The following is a 17,880-nucleotide window of genomic DNA, read 5'->3' on the forward strand; positions in this document are numbered from 1 at the left end:
TGGCAAATTTTCTTTTTGGATGGTGGAAATCTTGGTTGATAAAAACAAACTGATGTTCACACATCTTCCATATATCAGAAATCCTCCAAAATGTCCCTCTAGAAACCATTTTCAGAAAATAAAAATACACCAAGTTATAGATGTATAAGGATGTGAATCTTAAAAGTTTAGAATTTTATTTGGCTGCCTATTACGTGAAGATAGTTTAAGAGAGCTGGGTTGGTAATAGGGTCAAGGACTATCTGTGCTATTGTGAGTAGGTGAGAAAGCTGTACTTCAATGTAAGCCCATACCATTACCCCAATAAACATGGGCAAAATAAAAGGAAGATTAAAAATAAATGTATATCGCAGGGTGGGACTGCAGATTCTAACGAGGCAGACAAACCTGGCCAAAAACATTCCTCAGTACAGGTTATTTAAAATGTGGATTTGAGCATGAGCTTGTGTACATCACAAAGCATTTGAAAAGGCGTGGGGGTGGCCATACAAGTAGAGTTTCACTGGATTGTCTCTGGACACATAGTAATATTTTAGAATGAAGGAAAGTCACCAACAAGAAAAGAATCCTCATCAGTGGCAAGGTTCCTGTCTGAATTCGTCACTGTTTTGCACACAACAGTATATTAATTAATTCTAAAAATATATTCAATACACAAATATATTTGGCAGCTGTATTAAAACAAAATTCTCAATAGCTTCATAGCAAAAGCTTGAGTAGGAGCCATTAGACTATAGTGGGGTACTGCTTCTCTTCCTGACTGTACTAATGATTATAGAGTCAGACCCTGCATTGACAATGATGTACATTTGGTCCTCCGATGAGTGTTTCTATATCTTTTAGACTGAAGGAGTCAATGCCTTCAAAGACGAAGATTCTCAAAAGGCGTCCTTTAGTCTATGCTGCTTGAAGCATAGGGAAGTAGAGATTCTTCTTCTGGATTAGCACGAGAGTTTGTAGAAGGAAGCACGAGTCTACCTGTTCTTCTTCAAAAGGCAATCCACAGGTGTCCACTCAGCGTTTTGTTAGAAGTTGCACACCGCTAGATCGACTAGTGGTAATGACCTTGAAAAATAGGCATGTACTCCCTCTCAAATGTTAGTGTCAAGGTCTTGCTAAACTTCCTCATGCATGCTCCATTCCTCGAGGTGAATGCCCTAGATATTGCCCTCTTCTTCATAGAGGAACTCCTCCTGGTCCTTATTGAGGGATTACAGTATAATCATTTGTTTGAGCTACTTTTGCTCTTTCTCAATAGCTTTGAGCTCGAATGACCTTACTGGGATTCTGAACGCCTTCATTGACTCATCAAAATCTCTTTCTGCAACAAGTTCACCATTTCGACCTTAAGTGGAAGTTTATTTAACTCTACATTGAGTGCTCATTGGCTGTTGTAGAGTGTCAGCATCAATTTTCTTTTTTTAATTTCCTTTTCTTCTCTTTCCCCTCGGCCTGTCCCAATCACCTTTAGCATCAAAGTAGTCTCACAGGATTTGCCTCCAGCAGTGTCCTTGGTCTTGGACAGAAGGGATCATTTATATTTGTCCCATCCTTCGTTCACGGAGTGTTTCAATGTTCGCAATCTGCACCCTGTGGGGCAGAAATGCTCTTAGCCCATTCTGGATGGCGGACAGAGCCTGATACATACACCTCCATTTCTTTATTTTTGACTATTTTTCCCTTGGTGTCTACACGCTTTCTACCCCCCGGGGCGTGGGAAGAAGAAAGACTGTCGGGTCTGTTACGAGGTGGGGACACGGCCCGATGAATGGGCTCACCAAACTAAGTCTGTTTTTTTTTTTAAAACTATCTTTCTCTAGTGGCTGGTTGGTTTTCTGCCCCCCTGCGGAGGGGACTGATTATGGGTAAACCCCCTAATCATCCCTCAGAGCGGCACTAAGACTGTTTGGGCCATTTTTGCGTGGGCATGCCCCAATGCCACCCCATTCTCATTTTAATTTTACTCCTTTCTGTTTGGCGGGGTTTCTACACCACGTCAATTAGGGGTTGGGTGCCAGATTAGGGGTAACACTCCCAATCACCCACCCTATGGTGAGGTTGCAGAAAAACAGTTTTTTATTTTAAGGCGGGGAACACTGGCCCACGCACAGAGAGACCGCATCCCTCCTCCAAAAAATTAATACCAATCCCTGTTGTCTCTGTGTAGCGCTACTTGGGGATCGTGATTCTGAGGTGATGACGAAGTATGGATCCACTACATTGAGGTACCACCGGAAGGTGAAACTGCCCCAAACAGCAGAGACAAGACGGCTCAGTTTGGTTGCTCTACATTACAGGTGGCAAGGCTTGTTTTTATAGCCTCCTTTGACATTTGAGAGTCTTCGCTGATGTTGTGGCTGGTGGTCTAAGGAACTCTTAACAGGTCTTCTGGTGCCAGGTGCATTCAATGGACTCGTACATTAGCCCAAAGTCTGATCTGCATTAAACAGGTTCAAACAAGCTTTTACATAGTCTAGTCAAACATGGTAAGACATCAGTTGCTCACTTACCTTTCTTTTGTCAACTGGACCCATTTTGAGTATTAGGTTATTTTCTACAAATTGGTGCCTGATGAGGAAATAAAACATTTTAGGACTATGTACCATTTCCCAACACTATCAACATGTTATTTTTGACTCACACATTCACTAAAAATATAGAATCTACGAATGAATAATATCAAATATACCAACAAACACAAAAAAGCCATTTAATTTCAATAAGTTTTCATTTTCTCGTCACCCTAGAGACTTGTATATAAATGATCTTTCTCAGTAAAGCTACTGTGTATATAGGTATCTTGAGCACGTGATGAATTACTAGCATGAGTACCTTCTAAACGGGGAAGTGATAAAACAATAACAATTGTTTATAAGTCGGGGGCAATTATTTATACTTTATTTACTCACCAGCCATATCAAGCCAGTCTTCACATTTATTAGATTTTACTTTTGATAAGAAGCGGAACGAATAGTTTCTTATTATTTATTTATTATTTATTTTAAGCATTTATAAAGCGCAACTATCGCCATTGCAGGCATCCTGGCGCTAAGAGATAAAAGAGACCAGAGGGAAGCGGACTAGCAGGGGAATAGCCAAGTTTTTATCCTCCTTCTGAACGGGAGGAGTTCACCAATATGCCTAATCTCGATGGGAAGAGTGTTCCATAGTCTGGCGGCAGTCACTTCAAAGGATCTGCCACCGCCTCTAACCTTCCTAAATCTGGCAACAACTACCAGTTTAGCGTCAGAGGATCGAAGCTGTCTAGTAGGGGAATACCAAGCAAATTTAGATTGCAAAGAAGCTGGGCCAGCTCCATGGAGAGCCCTAAACACTATACAGAGGGCCTTAAACTGGATCCTCTGCCTTATAGGAAGCCAATGCAGCTTTGCCAATGCGGATGCTCCATGGGAACTTCTCGGAAGCCCCAGGGCCAGTTTAGCAGCCGCTGATTGGACCCTCTGGAGACGATCCAGCAGGAACTCAGGGGACCCGAGCAGGAGGGCGTTACAATAGTCCAGCCTGCTAAGGATGGTACATCTAACCACTTGAGCGTGGGCACAAGTAGGTAGGAGGGGCAGGACTTTCCTTACATGACCCCTAGATTCCGAACAGATTCCACTGGCCGTACAGAAGTCCTCGTTTCCGGGGGCCAAAAATTAGATGGAAAAGGTTGAGGAACCCTAGTGCCAGCACTGAAAAGCACTTCCGTCTTTCCAGCATTAAACTGAAGGGAATTGTCCTTCAGCCACCTAGACGTTTCACGCAGACAATTATGTAAAACCTCCAAGGAAGTAGAGTCCTCGCCTTCCAGGGAGAGAATCATCTGCGTGTCGTCAGCGTAATTCACAATCTTGATGCCGAAGCTTTTGATAAGAGAGATCAGAGGTCTAAGATAAATATTAAAAAGAATGGGGCTGATAGCAGAGCCCTGAGGGACTCCATGTGATACCAAGGCAAAGGCTGACTGAAAAGGTGGCATAGAGACTGCCTGCTGCCTATCCTTCAAAAAAGAGTGGAACCAGAGCAGCGCGGTGTCTCTCACTCCTGCCTCCCATAACCGCTGCATTAAGATCTTATGGTTCACCGTGTCAAAGGCGGCAGACATATCGAGCAGGATCAGGAATGCTGCCTGTCTTCTGTCTGCACGCCTTTGAAGCTCGTCCATAGCGGTGATGAGGGCTGTTTCGGTCCCATGGGCAGGCCGAAAACCAAATTGGTCCCCATCCAATAATAGATGGCGTTCGAGATGGTTGGAGAGAGTGTTACTAACCAAACGCTCAACTATCTTAGCGGGGAAAGGCAGCAGGGAGATCGGCCGATAGTTCTTAGAGCAATCGGGGTCTAAAGAGGGTTTCTTTAACAGAGGAGAAACTAGCGCCCGTTTCCAATGGGTTGGGACAGTGCCAGTAACCAAGGATTGATTGCAGATTTGTTGAAGGGGACGGAATAATTCGTCCTCAAATTCCTTCCAAATCTTGGGAGGCACCGGATCCAAAGGAGAGCCGGAAACGATCCCTCTAGCTATCTCAGTGAAAGCCTCATAGGTAAGTGGAGGGAACGCATATAGCAGTTCACTAGCCTCAGAGACGAGGTCGGCCGGTCGTTCTGCCGGAGAGACAGAGCTCAGGTCAGGTGGAGGGCTACACTCCGGAGGCATGTCCAGGTCTTTAAGGATAAGCTCGATTTTTTCCTTAAAAAATGTAGCAAGATTGTCGCAAAGATCTTGGGACGGGACAATAGCATTCTTGGCGCACTCTTACCCGTCGGTGTAGTTTTGCAGCTTGAAGATCTTTCTGGATTCACTATGCTGTGCATTTTCGGCAATCTGGTGGTTGGGTCCGGAATCGTAGTCTTTTTTTTTCGTAGCCCAGGTCGGCGTCGACGTCCCACCATTTGGTGTACCTTCGGTGACGTCGGCATGCTTCCGGCGGAAGATCCCACCCTTGGGCGCCATCTTCAGATTCTTTTTTCTGTCTCCTTTTCTTGTGTTTTGGTGAATCCATGGCTATGTTTGTTAATCCTCTTTTTTTTTTATGTAATTCTTAACGTATCCTGAAAGCTTCAACTTTCTTAATCTCTATGTGCTTCCACCTTCCTCTCCAGCCTCATCTTTCTGGCGGAGGCGGGTGGGTTCGCTAGTGAATCCAGAAAGATCTTCAAGCTGCAAAACTACACCGACAGGTAAGAAACTATTCGTTTTGCAGCGTGAATCTTTCTGGATTCACTACGCTGTGCTTAGATTTTGTAGCGGTTTTCGTTACTTTTGTGGCAGTTGGGTGGAAGATGAGCGTTGGTTGTTGAATATATGTTGAAGCACATTTTGTCCTACTTGTGCTTCTTTGTTCATTTGTAGTGAACGTGTGCACTGAAGCCCATGTTGCCGCCAGGCATATGTCTTGAATTGGTGTGTTAGCCAGAAAGGCAATTGTTGCTCCTTTCTTCCTGGTCGAGTGGGCCTGTGCCCCTCCAGTTAGCTCCTGGCCCGCTTGCTTGTGGCAGAATTGTATTGTCTGTGCGATCCATCGAGCTATGGTGTTTTTAGTCACTGGTTTACCCATGCAACTGTTTGCGAAGGATACGAAGAACTGTTTTGTCTTCCTGTGTCCCTTCGTCCTTTCAATGTAGTGCATCACCGCTCTTCTTGCGTCTAGAGTGTGGAGCGCCCCCTCAGCGCTTGTAGTGGGGTTTTGGAAGAAGCTAGGAATCTGAATACTCTGATTCATGTGGAACCTTGACACCACTTTCGGCATGAATTGCGGGTCTGTTCTCATCACGACCCTGTCACTGTGTATCTGGATGTAGGGTTCCTGTAGTGTCAGTGCCTGCAGTTCGCTCACCCTTCGTAGCGAGGTGATTGCTACCAGAAAGGCCGCTTTCATTGTCAGCATTTGCAGTGATGCTTTGGGGATGGGTTTGAAAGGTGCTTTCATGAGCTCCGTCAGTACCACGTTCAGGTTCCAAGCTGGTGGCGGAATTCTTTTTGGTGGCGCTATTCTTTTAGCCCCTTCCAGGAACCTTTTTACGACTTGGGATGTAAAGAAGCTTCTCCCTGTTTCTCCTCTTGTGTATGCAACAATCGCTGCCAGGTGTACCCTCAGTGAGGATGAGCTTAGCTTTTATTAGGTGCGTGAGGTACCTTAGCACCGTAGATTCCCTGGTCAGTTTTCTATGGAGTTTCTTCTTGCAGCACCATTGGGTGAATCTTTTCCATTTTTCCCTATAGCACTTGCGTGTGCTGGGCCTTCTTGCCTCCCACAGCACCCGCAGGGTGCTCTCTGGTAGTTTTAGATGTGCGAACTCTAAGTCCTCAGGAGCCAGGCTGAGAGGTTGAGGCTCTCCGGCTCTGGGTGTAGAACTTCTCCGTTTTCCATGGAGAGCAGATCTCTTCTTTTCGAGAACTTGTGGGGGGGCCCCAGTGCCATCTCCATTATCTGTGAGTACCAGGTCTGCCTGGCCCACTCCGGTGCCACCAGGATGAGCGTCATGTTGCTCGTCCTGCATTTGTTGAGAACCCCGGGGGATCATTGGTATCGGGGGGAAAAGCATAGGCAAATGTTTTTGACCAGCTTATCCATAGGGCATTCCCCTGTGATAGTGCCTCTGGTTGCCTGGATGCAAAGTATTGGCATTTTGCATTCCGGCGTGTTGCAAACAGATCTATTGTTGGAGTGCCCCACCTCCTGAATAGTCTCTCTGTTTCCTGTATATTGAGTTCCCACTCGTGGGATGCTGAAGTCTGCCTGCTGAGCCAATCCGCTTCTACATTGTCCTTCCCTGGCAGGTGTATGGCTAGCAGGTCTATTTTGAGTGGTATTGCCCATCTCAATATTTCCTGTGCCAGGCTTGACAGAGGGAAAGATTGAGTCCCCCCTGTTTGTTGATGTAAAACATCGTTGTGGTGTTGTCTGTCTGTATCAGCACCTTCTGGTTGTATAGGTGTTTCTGAAAGGCCTTGAGGGCAAACAACACTGTTTTCAGTTCCAGGTAATTGATGTGTCTGACCGCATCTGTAGGGCTCCACAGACCCCTCACCCTGAGCCTGTTCATGTGCGCCCCATCCCTTCTGTGATGCGTCTGTGGTGATGGTCACTGTTGGGTCCGGTGGTGTTAGAGGTTTCCCTACTGTTATCCTTTCTCTGGTCCACCACTTTATTTCTTCCTGCACCCTGTGCGTTACAACCACTAGATCCTCCCAACTTCCTGTAGCTTGTAACCATTGCTGTTGCAGCCACTCTTGGAGTGGTCTCATCTGTAGGCGTACATTGGGGACCAGGTGTATGCATGACGCCATCATTCCCAAGATCTTGCTCACTGTCCTCACTGTCAGAGCTCGCCCCTTCTGGTAGTGACGTTTCTCCTTCAGTAGGCTGAGTGTTCTCTTTTCGCTGGGTAACACCCTGCATTGGACGGTGTCGATTTGACTCCCAGGAAGATCTTCACCTGCTCCGGTTCCATTGAGCATTTTCCCCAATGTATGGAGAATCCCAGGCTTGTTAGCGTTCTTGTGACCTGCTCTGCATGATCCTTGCATGTCCTGTAAGAGCTTGCCTTTATGAGCCAGTCGTCGAGGTAGGGGTACACGTGTATCCCCATCCTTCGCAGATGTGCGGCCACTGCTGCGAGGCATTTGGTGAACACCCTTGGTGCGGACTTTAGACCGAAAGCCAGGGTTGTGAATTGGTAGTGATCCTTGTTTACTGTGAATCTTAGCATGTGCTTGTGCTGCCTGTTCATGGGGATGTGCAGGTACGCATCTTTGAGGTCTATGGTGGACAAGAAGTCCCCGGCCTTTATCTGTGGGATGACCTCTTGTAGGGCCGCCATCTTGAATTTTTGAGTCTTTACATATTTGTTTAGGAACCGTAGATCCAGGATGGGTCTTAGGCTTTCGTCCAATTTTGGCACCAGGAAGTAGCTCGAGTACAATCCCCTGTTCCGTTCTTTGAATGGGACCGGTTCGATGGCCTCTTTGAGGAGGAGTTCTTGAGCTTCCTCTTGGAGCAACTGCAGCTCTCTTCCAGAGTGCTCTCTTTTCTTTGGCTTTCTGTTTGGTGGTCTCTTTTCCAACTCTATGCAGTATCCGAATTGCATGATGTTGAGTATCCACTTGTCTGTGGTTATTTTTCTCCACTCCTGGAGAAAAAATCTTAGCCTGCCTCCTACTGGTGTTGCATGTTCCTTTGTGTCTTGTCCGTGTAGCCCTCTCCTCTTTGTTTTTCCGTGCTCCTCCCCTGGAGGGTTCGAGCACCTTTTCCCATGTGCAGTCACTTAGAGGGGGTTGTTCACCGCCTCTCCTTCTCTGGCCCCGTCCGTTTCCTCTTGATCGAAAGGACTGGCCCCTGTTCTGATAGTTCCAGTTTTGCTTCTGCTGGCCCTGGTGACTTTGGTTGTCACTGTGTTGCCCCTGTTGGAACGCCTGGTGTGATTGTCCATGTTGGTTTCCACCCCTGCCGTTCGGCCTCCGTGTAGGAGTGCCCCTTCTCATCCCCCTGAATTGCAGGGCCCCCATGGACCTTGCCGTCTCATTGTCCTTCTTCAGTTGGGTGAGCTTCTCATCAACTTGGGCTCCGAACAGTGTTTCACAATTGAAGGGTGTGTTTAGGATGTTGTTCTGGACCTCAGTTTTGCAGCCTGAGATCCTGAGCCAGGCTTGCCTTCTCTCCGTGATGCCTATAGCCATCAGTCTGCTGGATGTTTCAGCCCCATCCAAGGCTGTCTTCAGGCATGAGTTAGCAATGCTTTTCCCTTCTTCCACAAGGTGCGATGCCCTCTCACGGTATTGCTCCGGGAGGTGCTTGAGCAATTGGCCCATCTCATCCCAGTGCTGATATTGATGTCTATTCAGGAAGGCGTTAGAGTTAGCCATCCGCCAGTGCGTTGCGCCGTTCCTCTCTATTTTCCTGCCCGTTAGGTCCATCCTCCTTCTTTCCTTGTCAGGTGGAGGCCCAGATGTTGTTGGGACGTTGGCCCTTCTTCTGGCCGTTGCAGCGATTATTGAATCTGCTGTGACGGACCCCTTGATGTAAGCCGGGTCCTGGGAGGAGAATTTGTATTTCTTCTCCGTCCTCGGCGTTACCGATCTGCATGTAGCCGGCTCCCTGAAAGCTTCCTTCCCCTGGTCTGTGACACTTTTGAGCATGGGCAAGAATTGGCTTCTTGTCTGCGTGGGGAGCAATGTTTCCAGCAGGAAATCTGCTTTTGGCTTCTCCTCTTCCAGCTTAACCCCATAAGCTGCTGCTGTCTTCCTGACGACCTCATTGTATGCCCCAATGTCATACGGCGGCGAAGGCCTCGAGGGGTATGTCTCCACAGCCTCCTCCGGGTTTTCGGCATCGATGTCCTGCCATTCCTGGTCTTGGGCCGTCGAGGATCCTGAGCCGTAGTTCGACTGCTGCTCCTCATAATCCCCTTCTGTGTAATAGAGGTCCTCTTCCTCTTCGTGCTCCGAGGGCTCCGGAGTTTTCGGCGGCTCTTCGACGTCGAACTCCTCGTGCTCCTGCACCTCAGCGACGGCCGTTGTTGGCTTCGAGGGGATCCTGTAACTTCTCATCTTTTCATCGAAGTCTTTCTTTCTCTGAAGGATGTTCTCCATCTCGGCCTCGAGCCTTCTTTTCTTTCTTTGCATCTCTGCGGCCTGCTCGTCGTCGAGCGTTTCGGCTGCTCTTTTCGACGGCGTCATCGACGTCGAAGCTTTCTTCGTCTCCTTTTCTTTAAGTCGAAGACCCTTTTTCGGGGGCTTGCTTCGACGACCTTTGCTTTTCGCCGGACTTCGGCCTCCGGGAGTCCTTCTCGAAAGATCCGCTGGGCTCTTTTTCGGAGGATGCAGCTTCGGTCGTCGAATTCTTCGGCGCCGGTACTCCTTTCAAGGCTCTGGGCTCTGACTTTCGAAAGTCTGCCTCTGGCTTTCGAGGCCCTGTGGGCGTTTTCGGGGTCGTAGACTCTCCTACCTTATCAGGCGTTTTCTTATCGGTCTCTGCGACCGTGAAGTCATCTGGACCCTCGGCGATGTTGTCCTCGTCGTCGGTGGAGAGGCCCAGTTCGTAAAGCGTCAGGGCCTGGCCCTTGCCCTGCATCGTGTGGTGAGCTGCCCTCTGTCTTTCTTGAACTCGAAGTGTCTTCGGCTTGAAGACGGAGCAGGCGTTGCAGTCTCTGCTTTCGTGGTCAATTGGCAGGCAGAGGTTGCAGACTGGGTGCTGGTCCTTCTGTGCAAACTTGTGGTGGCAGTTCTTGCAGAATTTAAAGGGTGTCTTGTACATCCCTGCGCTCAGGGGGCCCCCTGTGCGCGCATTCCTCCAAGGACGTCGAAGATCTCGATGTTCTTCCCTTTCTTCGTCGTCTCTTCTCTGATGGTCTTCTTCTCCCAATCTTCTCAGGTCTTTACCGTCGAATTGTTGTTGTATTTCCTCCTTTTCTCCTCCAAAACTTCTGGAGCTTCACGCGACGATCCAGACCCAACGGCGGAAAAAAGAATCTGAAGATGGCGCCCAAGGGTGGGAGCTTCCACCGGAAGCATGCCGACGTCGCCGAAGGTACAACAAATGGTGGGACGTCGACGCCCACCTGGGCTTCGAAAAAAAAAGAGAAAAAAGACTACGATTCCGGACCCAACCACCAGATTGCGGAATATGCACAGCATAGTGAATCCAGAAAGATTCACGCTGCAAAATGCTTGCTTAGTCTTTAAGGGGCTATAATTTGGTTAATAGGTATTGTACTTTGAACAAGAGCAATAATACTCATTGAATGTTGTATAGGTGTAGTGCAAACTATAGAACATTGGTACATGAAAACAATTAACATAGTTACATTAATACTTGAAACTGAATAGGTATATTTGAATGCTGAAAGTTTTTTTTGCCAAAAGAATGCCAGAATAGCACTTTAGCATCAATCTAAATTCACAGTTAGTTTGTGGTCTAGTTCAACAGTTTTAAGACTTCTACGCTGTGATGTTATAAATGGCCTGATACCTACTATTGGTATTCATCTTACTGTGCAACGGAGAACTTGGTTGGCATGTTTAGAGAAAGACCTTTGACCAACATGAGAGTATGTAGAGTAAATTGAAGGTTTCTGTTTGGTAGATAACCAATATAGGGCTGGGAAGACTGCACTATCCCAACTGCAGTAATGTTAAGGACTGCTTGAATTTTTCAATATTTTTTTCTTTAGACTAAAATGCAACAAAGAAGTATAGGTTGTTTGGGGTTGGAGCTTCAAGCCCACAGTCATTGAAACTTTCATAAATGTTCATATGTTGGTGGTTTTTAGAACAGTCTGCACTAGGTATTTAATTAAGTTCAGGGCTGAGGAACGTTGGGTTCCTTGAAGATTAGTTTGATCAGAACAAGCTACTTAACCTTAGTAACGTTCTTTCCAGTGGATATCCTAACGGCAGATTGCTACCTTGTGAACTGTGTCTGAGATGAGGGAATGGGGTGCTGCCTGAGAGGAGATGAATTTGGCTTGCAATCAGATACCACAACATGTGATGGATCCTTTTCTGCCACCAGCGTGTGACCTGAAGCAGGTTCTAGCTGCACACACTGTACCTAGGATGCAGTGCAGGTGGAACCAGACTGGTAGACATGGCGGATCTTTCGAGTCTTAAGGCATGCCAGAGGGAGCGGAACTGTGCCAAAGATGTGCAGTAAAGCCTCCCTAAAGGATTTAATCTGCTGTGATGTTGCCGATGGACCCAGACCGTCGGGGGCCATCAGGACCAAGGTTGGAATTGGATCCTCAATGGAATGAAAAGTAGAACTAGAGGAAGCATGACATACTTGGGCCTTCTCTGGAGATCTAGAATAGCGGGAAGGGGCAGAGTCCCGCTTGAACGTCTAATGCTTCTGTTTGACTTACCCAAACACTTACTGATGAAGATCTGTTGCAGGAACTACTCCATGAGTTGGAAGGAGGCTGCACTCTCGACATGCATCTTGTGGTGATTAGCCACTCAAGACCAGTGAGTCTTGCAGTGTTTTGCTGTGTAGAGCTTTACCTCGTGTTTTCTGTTGACTTTCTATTTCACCTTGATGCAGTTGTCATAAGTCTTGGATTTGAGCGCCAAACACAGGAGGTATACCCCTTGAGGATCTGTGACAGACATCCGTGTGCAACAGCCCCTACAAAGTTTAAACCCTGTGGACTTAGAAGGTGATATGTTCCTTTGCACACTGGTAGAACTGAGAGAAAATTAATTGGAAAACAAATTCTTCAAGGTATGAGGAAAAGGAGCAACGGTCCATATCTGTCTCTGAAGGCGTGAAAAAAAAGGAATTGGCATCTGGGCGCATGGGTTGCGCTTCTATACGGATATTTTGTCACTTCCAGAGTGGAATGAAATCATCGTGGAGCTGTCTGAGGCCACCTAACTAGGCAGAGGATCACTTTTGTTTTAGATCCTGGATCCAGTTTGGCACTTGGGGATATTCACAAGGCGAGGAATCTGCAGTTAGAAGTCTCCATCAGAATCTTCCCTGGCCATGTTTTTGGCTCCATATTTTGGGCCGTGATACTTTAGTCATTTCATAGCAGCTAATAGTTGACAGCTGCTAAAATCGACCTATTAGAATAATTTTTGGCTATACACCAATATGACCCATCTCAATTCTAATCTCCAGCTCATACTTTCCAGAATTGCAGGTATGTCTGGCCATATGTTTCTTTCCCATCTTTCCACATAAACATGCCCAGTGTTACTGTTAATATGGCAGCGTACACATACCAATACTGTTCCACTGCTAATCCACAGGATAGTTAGATAACTTACTGAGGACTCATTTGACCTAAACTATCTGACCAATCTCGATCTACATATTAAGCCCATTTACATAACATGGAATACAAGACACAAGCAGCACACCTTTTGTAATAATATTTTTATTATTGGAAAACAAATCATACCATTATCTTGGTAAAATTAATCCATATCTATTAAAGAGAAGAGCAAGTTCATGTAATAAAGAGGCCAACTCGAAGTATATTCTGATCATCTTCAAGCTGTCTAATGCATAAAAGATAGGAAAAGCGAGACATAAAGGAGGGAGAAGAGCGACTGTACTGCTCCAATAAAACTGCTTTCAATATTTTGGATACTGAAATGGAAAAAATGTGTAATTTTATAACCTGCACCATTCTCTCCCAAGAAACTTGTTAAAAATCCAGTTTATCTGAAAGGGTTCCTATTTCCAAGTTCACAGCAATTAACAGTATCTTCTTGTGTCATAATAATCACTAGTTCTTTGAATTCTTCACAGCAGTACTGGGTGGAGAAAATAGTCCTGGGTTTCAACATGACAAATCCAATCTCTAGCTCATACATGCCCACACATAAGCACACCTACCCACTCACGCAGGCACACATGCATGCGCCTCAGGCATCACTGCTCAAGCCCCATTCCCACATACAAAACTCCACACCGCCACCCTTTATGCTATTTGATGAGAATTCTGTACAGTGCAGGTATTTAATTCAATGAAATAACAACCTACCACTGATTTCCACCCGCTTGCTTTTCCAACAGGAGAACTTTCTCCTCCTCAGAAAATAACAGGTCCAGCTCAAATGAATTATTGTCAAGATCATGAATGTATTGTTCTATGTTGCTGCCTGTCCGCTGTGTTGGGCTTGCCTCGGGAGCAGACAATGAATGAGAAGAGGCTGAGGATACTTGCATGCCGCCGAACTGACTCAACAAATCATCATACTGTAAAGGACAAATAATACACAACTTACAATTACACATGATGCAGATATACTTTGAATATGCAAATCTGTAAGCATTACAAAGGAGACTAATGTTCAATCAGGTAGAAAACGGTTTTCCTGCAACACAGGCAAAAGAAATTGTCAATACTTGCTTTCAACAATACAAACCTTATGATCTTAACTTTGAAATCCCAATAAAGCGTCATATTAATGATGTGTGGAGGCCTACAGTGAAGTAGGAGATGACACAATGAATACGTTACTTACCTTTGGTAACGTCTCTCTAGTGGATACTTTATCTAACTGTAGAATCCACACATCTTTAGAATATACCCAGGCACCATCCAGGATCCATAAGAATTTACAGCCTAGTCCCTCTTCATCAGTAGATGGCATCGTGTGCCTCCGCATCGACCTTGCTCTGTCGAAAGGGACAGAGCGAGCCACATTCAGGCACCACTTAAGAGCACGGAAGTCCATCACCTTCTGGACATCACCTGTACTTTGGGATGCAGAGGTAAAAAACACAACTGGTCGCGCTAGTGTGCAGATCTCTAATTTGGAACCTTTTACATGGAAAAAAGTTTATTCCATAGAACAGGAAGGTGGAAGTGCATAAGGAATCTTCAGTTAGATAGAGCAACTTCAGAAGAGTGTTCAAGATAAGTAGCTATTTCTTGGGATTGATTCTTCTAACTGCAGATTCTTCTTCTTCAGAATAAATACCAAATCAGACCAAAAGCTCCTGCAGGACAAAAAGCCCTTCCGGTCAGACCTAGCTGTCAAGGCAATAGTACTTAGTGGACATGTGCAGTGATGCTGACAATGCAGCCTGACTAGTAACCAGGTTAGGAACTCTATCATGCAAGTGCACTGACAGCAGCCTTGGACCTGCTGGAGTGGGGCCTGAAACCTTTAGGAGGCTGACTCTTGGCCAATGTGTAGCAGATCTTTACATATGTGGTAAGTCGTTCTGCACTGTTTTGCCTTTCAATGCCTCAAAGAACCCCACAGAGAGCTGATCGATCAACCAACAGTCTTTAGTACAATCGGTGTAAAAGCGCTCTTCTGGGATCCAAGCGGGGGAGTCTCTAATCCTCTTTCGAGAGGTGAAGTGGATCAAATATCAGAAGAGTGATGGACTGTGACGTAAAAGGGAGTCACAACTTTCTGTGGTAGAAAGGCCTATCTAGTCTTCATTACCAATTTATCTGAAAAGAAGGTAGTTGTAGGGCAGCTGGACTGAAAGAGCTGTAGCACAATCACACAACAAGCCAATGTGATTATAATGAAAAATATTGTTGTCAGGGTCAGGCGATGTAGGGGACAGCTATACAGTGGCCCATAAGGGGGACATATAAGGAAAGTAAGGACCATATGAAGGTCCTACTGGATTGCGAGGAATCACTCGGATAAAACCTTTAAGAAATCGCAACAGAAACTGAGAGCGGTGTGAGAAATGCAAAAAGGCTGAAAAGTAATCTTTAACTGTACCCACTGCAAGTCTCGCTCGCGGCAACACTATGCAGGGAGACGGACGTTGACGGAGGAAAACGCGGGACTGAAGAGACAGTGACGTGACGTATTGCACAAGAACTGTTGATTTAGACCGTCGGACATCGTTGGCCAAAGAAAGAAAGGGAACGACAATTGAGCAGAAAAGAAAATAATTTTAAGGTGTCTTCCTGGTCAAAGTATAACTTTGAAGCAAGTTCCTTTTTGTTAACAACCTCCTCTTATGGAATTTCAGAGGTCATCTTCTTGGCGGGATACTTAAGGGGGAGGACGAAAAAAAACTTCAAGAAAGTCATAGCGCTACAACTTAAACCGAATTGAATTTCCCTCTTCATTCTCAAACGTAAAGTTTACTTAAGTTTAACCGTGGTTGCTGCTTCATTAGAAGAAAAGTCTTGAGGAACTATTGATATTTTGCCCTGAAGAATTATTCAGAATATTCCCAGGTCATAGAGAACACCTATCTAATCTGGTGGGTCCTGATGAAGGTGGTTTCCATCGCTGTTCAATCCCACTGAAACGCGTTGACCAAGTCCTTTTAAAATCCCACCAATCAGAGTGGTTACATATTGGGCAACAGAGATAACAGCTAATAGACGTGTTTATAAACCCAGATATGTGAAGTTGTGAATGTGAAAGAGTGAGTGGTGTGTGTGGTACTGTTCTCTACCTGGTGATATATGTATAGGGGTCTAGGAATAATGAATTGTTGACTTTGAATAATTTCTTGATATTTATGATGTAATTTTGATATGAAAGAAAACTTTTTTTTAAAGAATTATGAAAAAAAAACTAAATGAAGAAGTAATCTCAAAAATAAAAATAATGAAAAAGTAAAATAAATGTGTTGTGTTGATATGATTATGCCTGTATAATTGGAGTACTTACCCTGAAAAATTAATAGGTCACGAGGGAGCTTTTTCTACTGTGTTTGCCCACTGCAAGTCACTGCTAGGTCAAAGACAAAAACACATTTGACATTTTGGCCTCCAATGGGTCTGTGTTATAGGTGCCACACCAATTCTGTGTAAACGTACCCGAAGACTTGAAATGCAACAATATGTTGTGGAAACAGATTCGAAAGCACGAATGGACACAGGCAGAAAGGAACAGAAGTCAGTGTGCAGGGGTGACACCTATATGTAAGCCACACGCAAATCGCTTCTTGGGTGGTAAATGGCTATTGTGGAGTAAAACAGTCTGGCCTGCCAGAGCAATTAATGTTGAAAATATCAATCCAGTCCAGTACTGAACATTATTCTAAAGTGAGGAATCTGCAGTTAGAAGTATGCATCCGAAAGGAAGATAATAACTTCAAATCATGACATGGCTAATTAAAAGTTGCAGTCCTGCATTTCACATCATTCTTTCATCCATATGAAGTTGACAAATTATACTGAGAAAGGAAATAATTGTTTTTAACATACTGTAAAGCACATGGAAACCACAAAAGTGTTACTGTTTGCTATTCTCTTACAAAGATAAAAATCTAGCAAGTGATTTTGGTTTTGATTTAGAAGCACTTAAAAATATTTGAAGTGAATGTGTGAATTGATAATTATACAATTTTTTGGCATATCTCTGATCTTTCATAAAACACAACACACGATAGGGTAAAGAAAAGCTTGCCTATCCTAAAGCTGGAAAAAGAAACTCATACACCCCACCGCTCCCCAGAGAGAAAAAAAAGTAATTCTTTACCCGTTTTAAGCAAGCAAACTCTGCACAGTAAGGACCCTTGTGAGGGAGCAAAAAAAAAGTTTTATTGCCATGGGGCACCAAAGTTGTAGTATGACCTTTTAAAAGTACCATGCTGATGACACACAAGTTACAGTCCTTCAGTAACTCTCTTTCTGGTAGATATTCTATCTAAACGCAGATCATCACCTTTAGAATATCACCAGTGACCAGACTAGGTGTGGAAGCATTAAAAGAGCTTGGCTCCCATATGCAGATAGGTGGCGCTGTGAGGTTCCGTGTTGATTTTGTTCCGCCGGTCTTGGAATTGACAGAGCATACAGGCACATAGAAGGTCTGAAAAAGATCAGAAATAACCAGGCCCATGTCTTCCCAGGGGCTCCAGATTGGGCCAGGGTAGTGTGGAACTCACGCCTGTGAATGAGAAAAGGTCCTCTGATCACACTATCACTTCAGGAGGATCTCCTGTCGCAGCAGCAGGTCTGGGTCCTGAACCCAAACCAGCACAATCTACACCTCCATGTGTGGAGACTGAGAGGCGGAAGTTGACCGCATTCGATATTCCTCCTGAAATTGTGGCTATCATCCTTGCTTTCACACTTCCTTCTACAAAGTTGTTTACTCCAGGCACTGGGACAACTGTATGGCCCGGTGTGGCACCTGTAATGTGGACCCGTCACAGGCCAAACTGTTGGGAGTTTTGTTTGGTTTAGCTCTGGCCTAGTAAGGACTTGCAGTGGTCATCATTAAATGTTATTTAAGGGCCCCTTTAGCTATTTTGCATTTGCCTGACAAATTGTCCATGTTTAGATCACCTGCTGTGATGAGGTTTATAGAGTCTTGCCACAGGTTTCCCCCATACTCTTTGAAATGCCACAGTGGGATCTCAATTTGGTCCTCACTTTCCTCATGGACACTCCCTTTGGGCTGATGCACAGCTGTCCACTACATCC

The 17,880-nt window shown here is 45.3% G+C and overlaps 1 protein-coding gene across 2 annotated transcripts in view; it reads right to left on the reverse strand.

Moving 5' to 3' along the window:
* The window catches only part of PDPK1 (3-phosphoinositide dependent protein kinase 1), a 257,044-nt gene that overhangs the window by 29,099 nt on the left and 210,065 nt on the right, over window positions 1-17,880 (reverse strand). For both annotated transcript variants that reach the window (XM_078664942.1, XM_078664943.1), the window contains 2 exons: window positions 13,498-13,712; window positions 2,511-2,568 (listed from right to left, as the gene is read on the reverse strand). In XM_078664942.1, coding sequence (XP_078521068.1) covers window positions 2,511-2,568; window positions 13,498-13,712 — 273 coding nt within the window. The remainder of the gene's footprint in view (window positions 1-2,510; window positions 2,569-13,497; window positions 13,713-17,880) is intronic.

This window comes from Lissotriton helveticus, chromosome 10 (genome assembly GCF_964261635.1).
Source record: "Lissotriton helveticus chromosome 10, aLisHel1.1, whole genome shotgun sequence".
NCBI classification, from domain to species: Eukaryota; Metazoa; Chordata; class Amphibia; order Caudata; family Salamandridae; genus Lissotriton; species Lissotriton helveticus.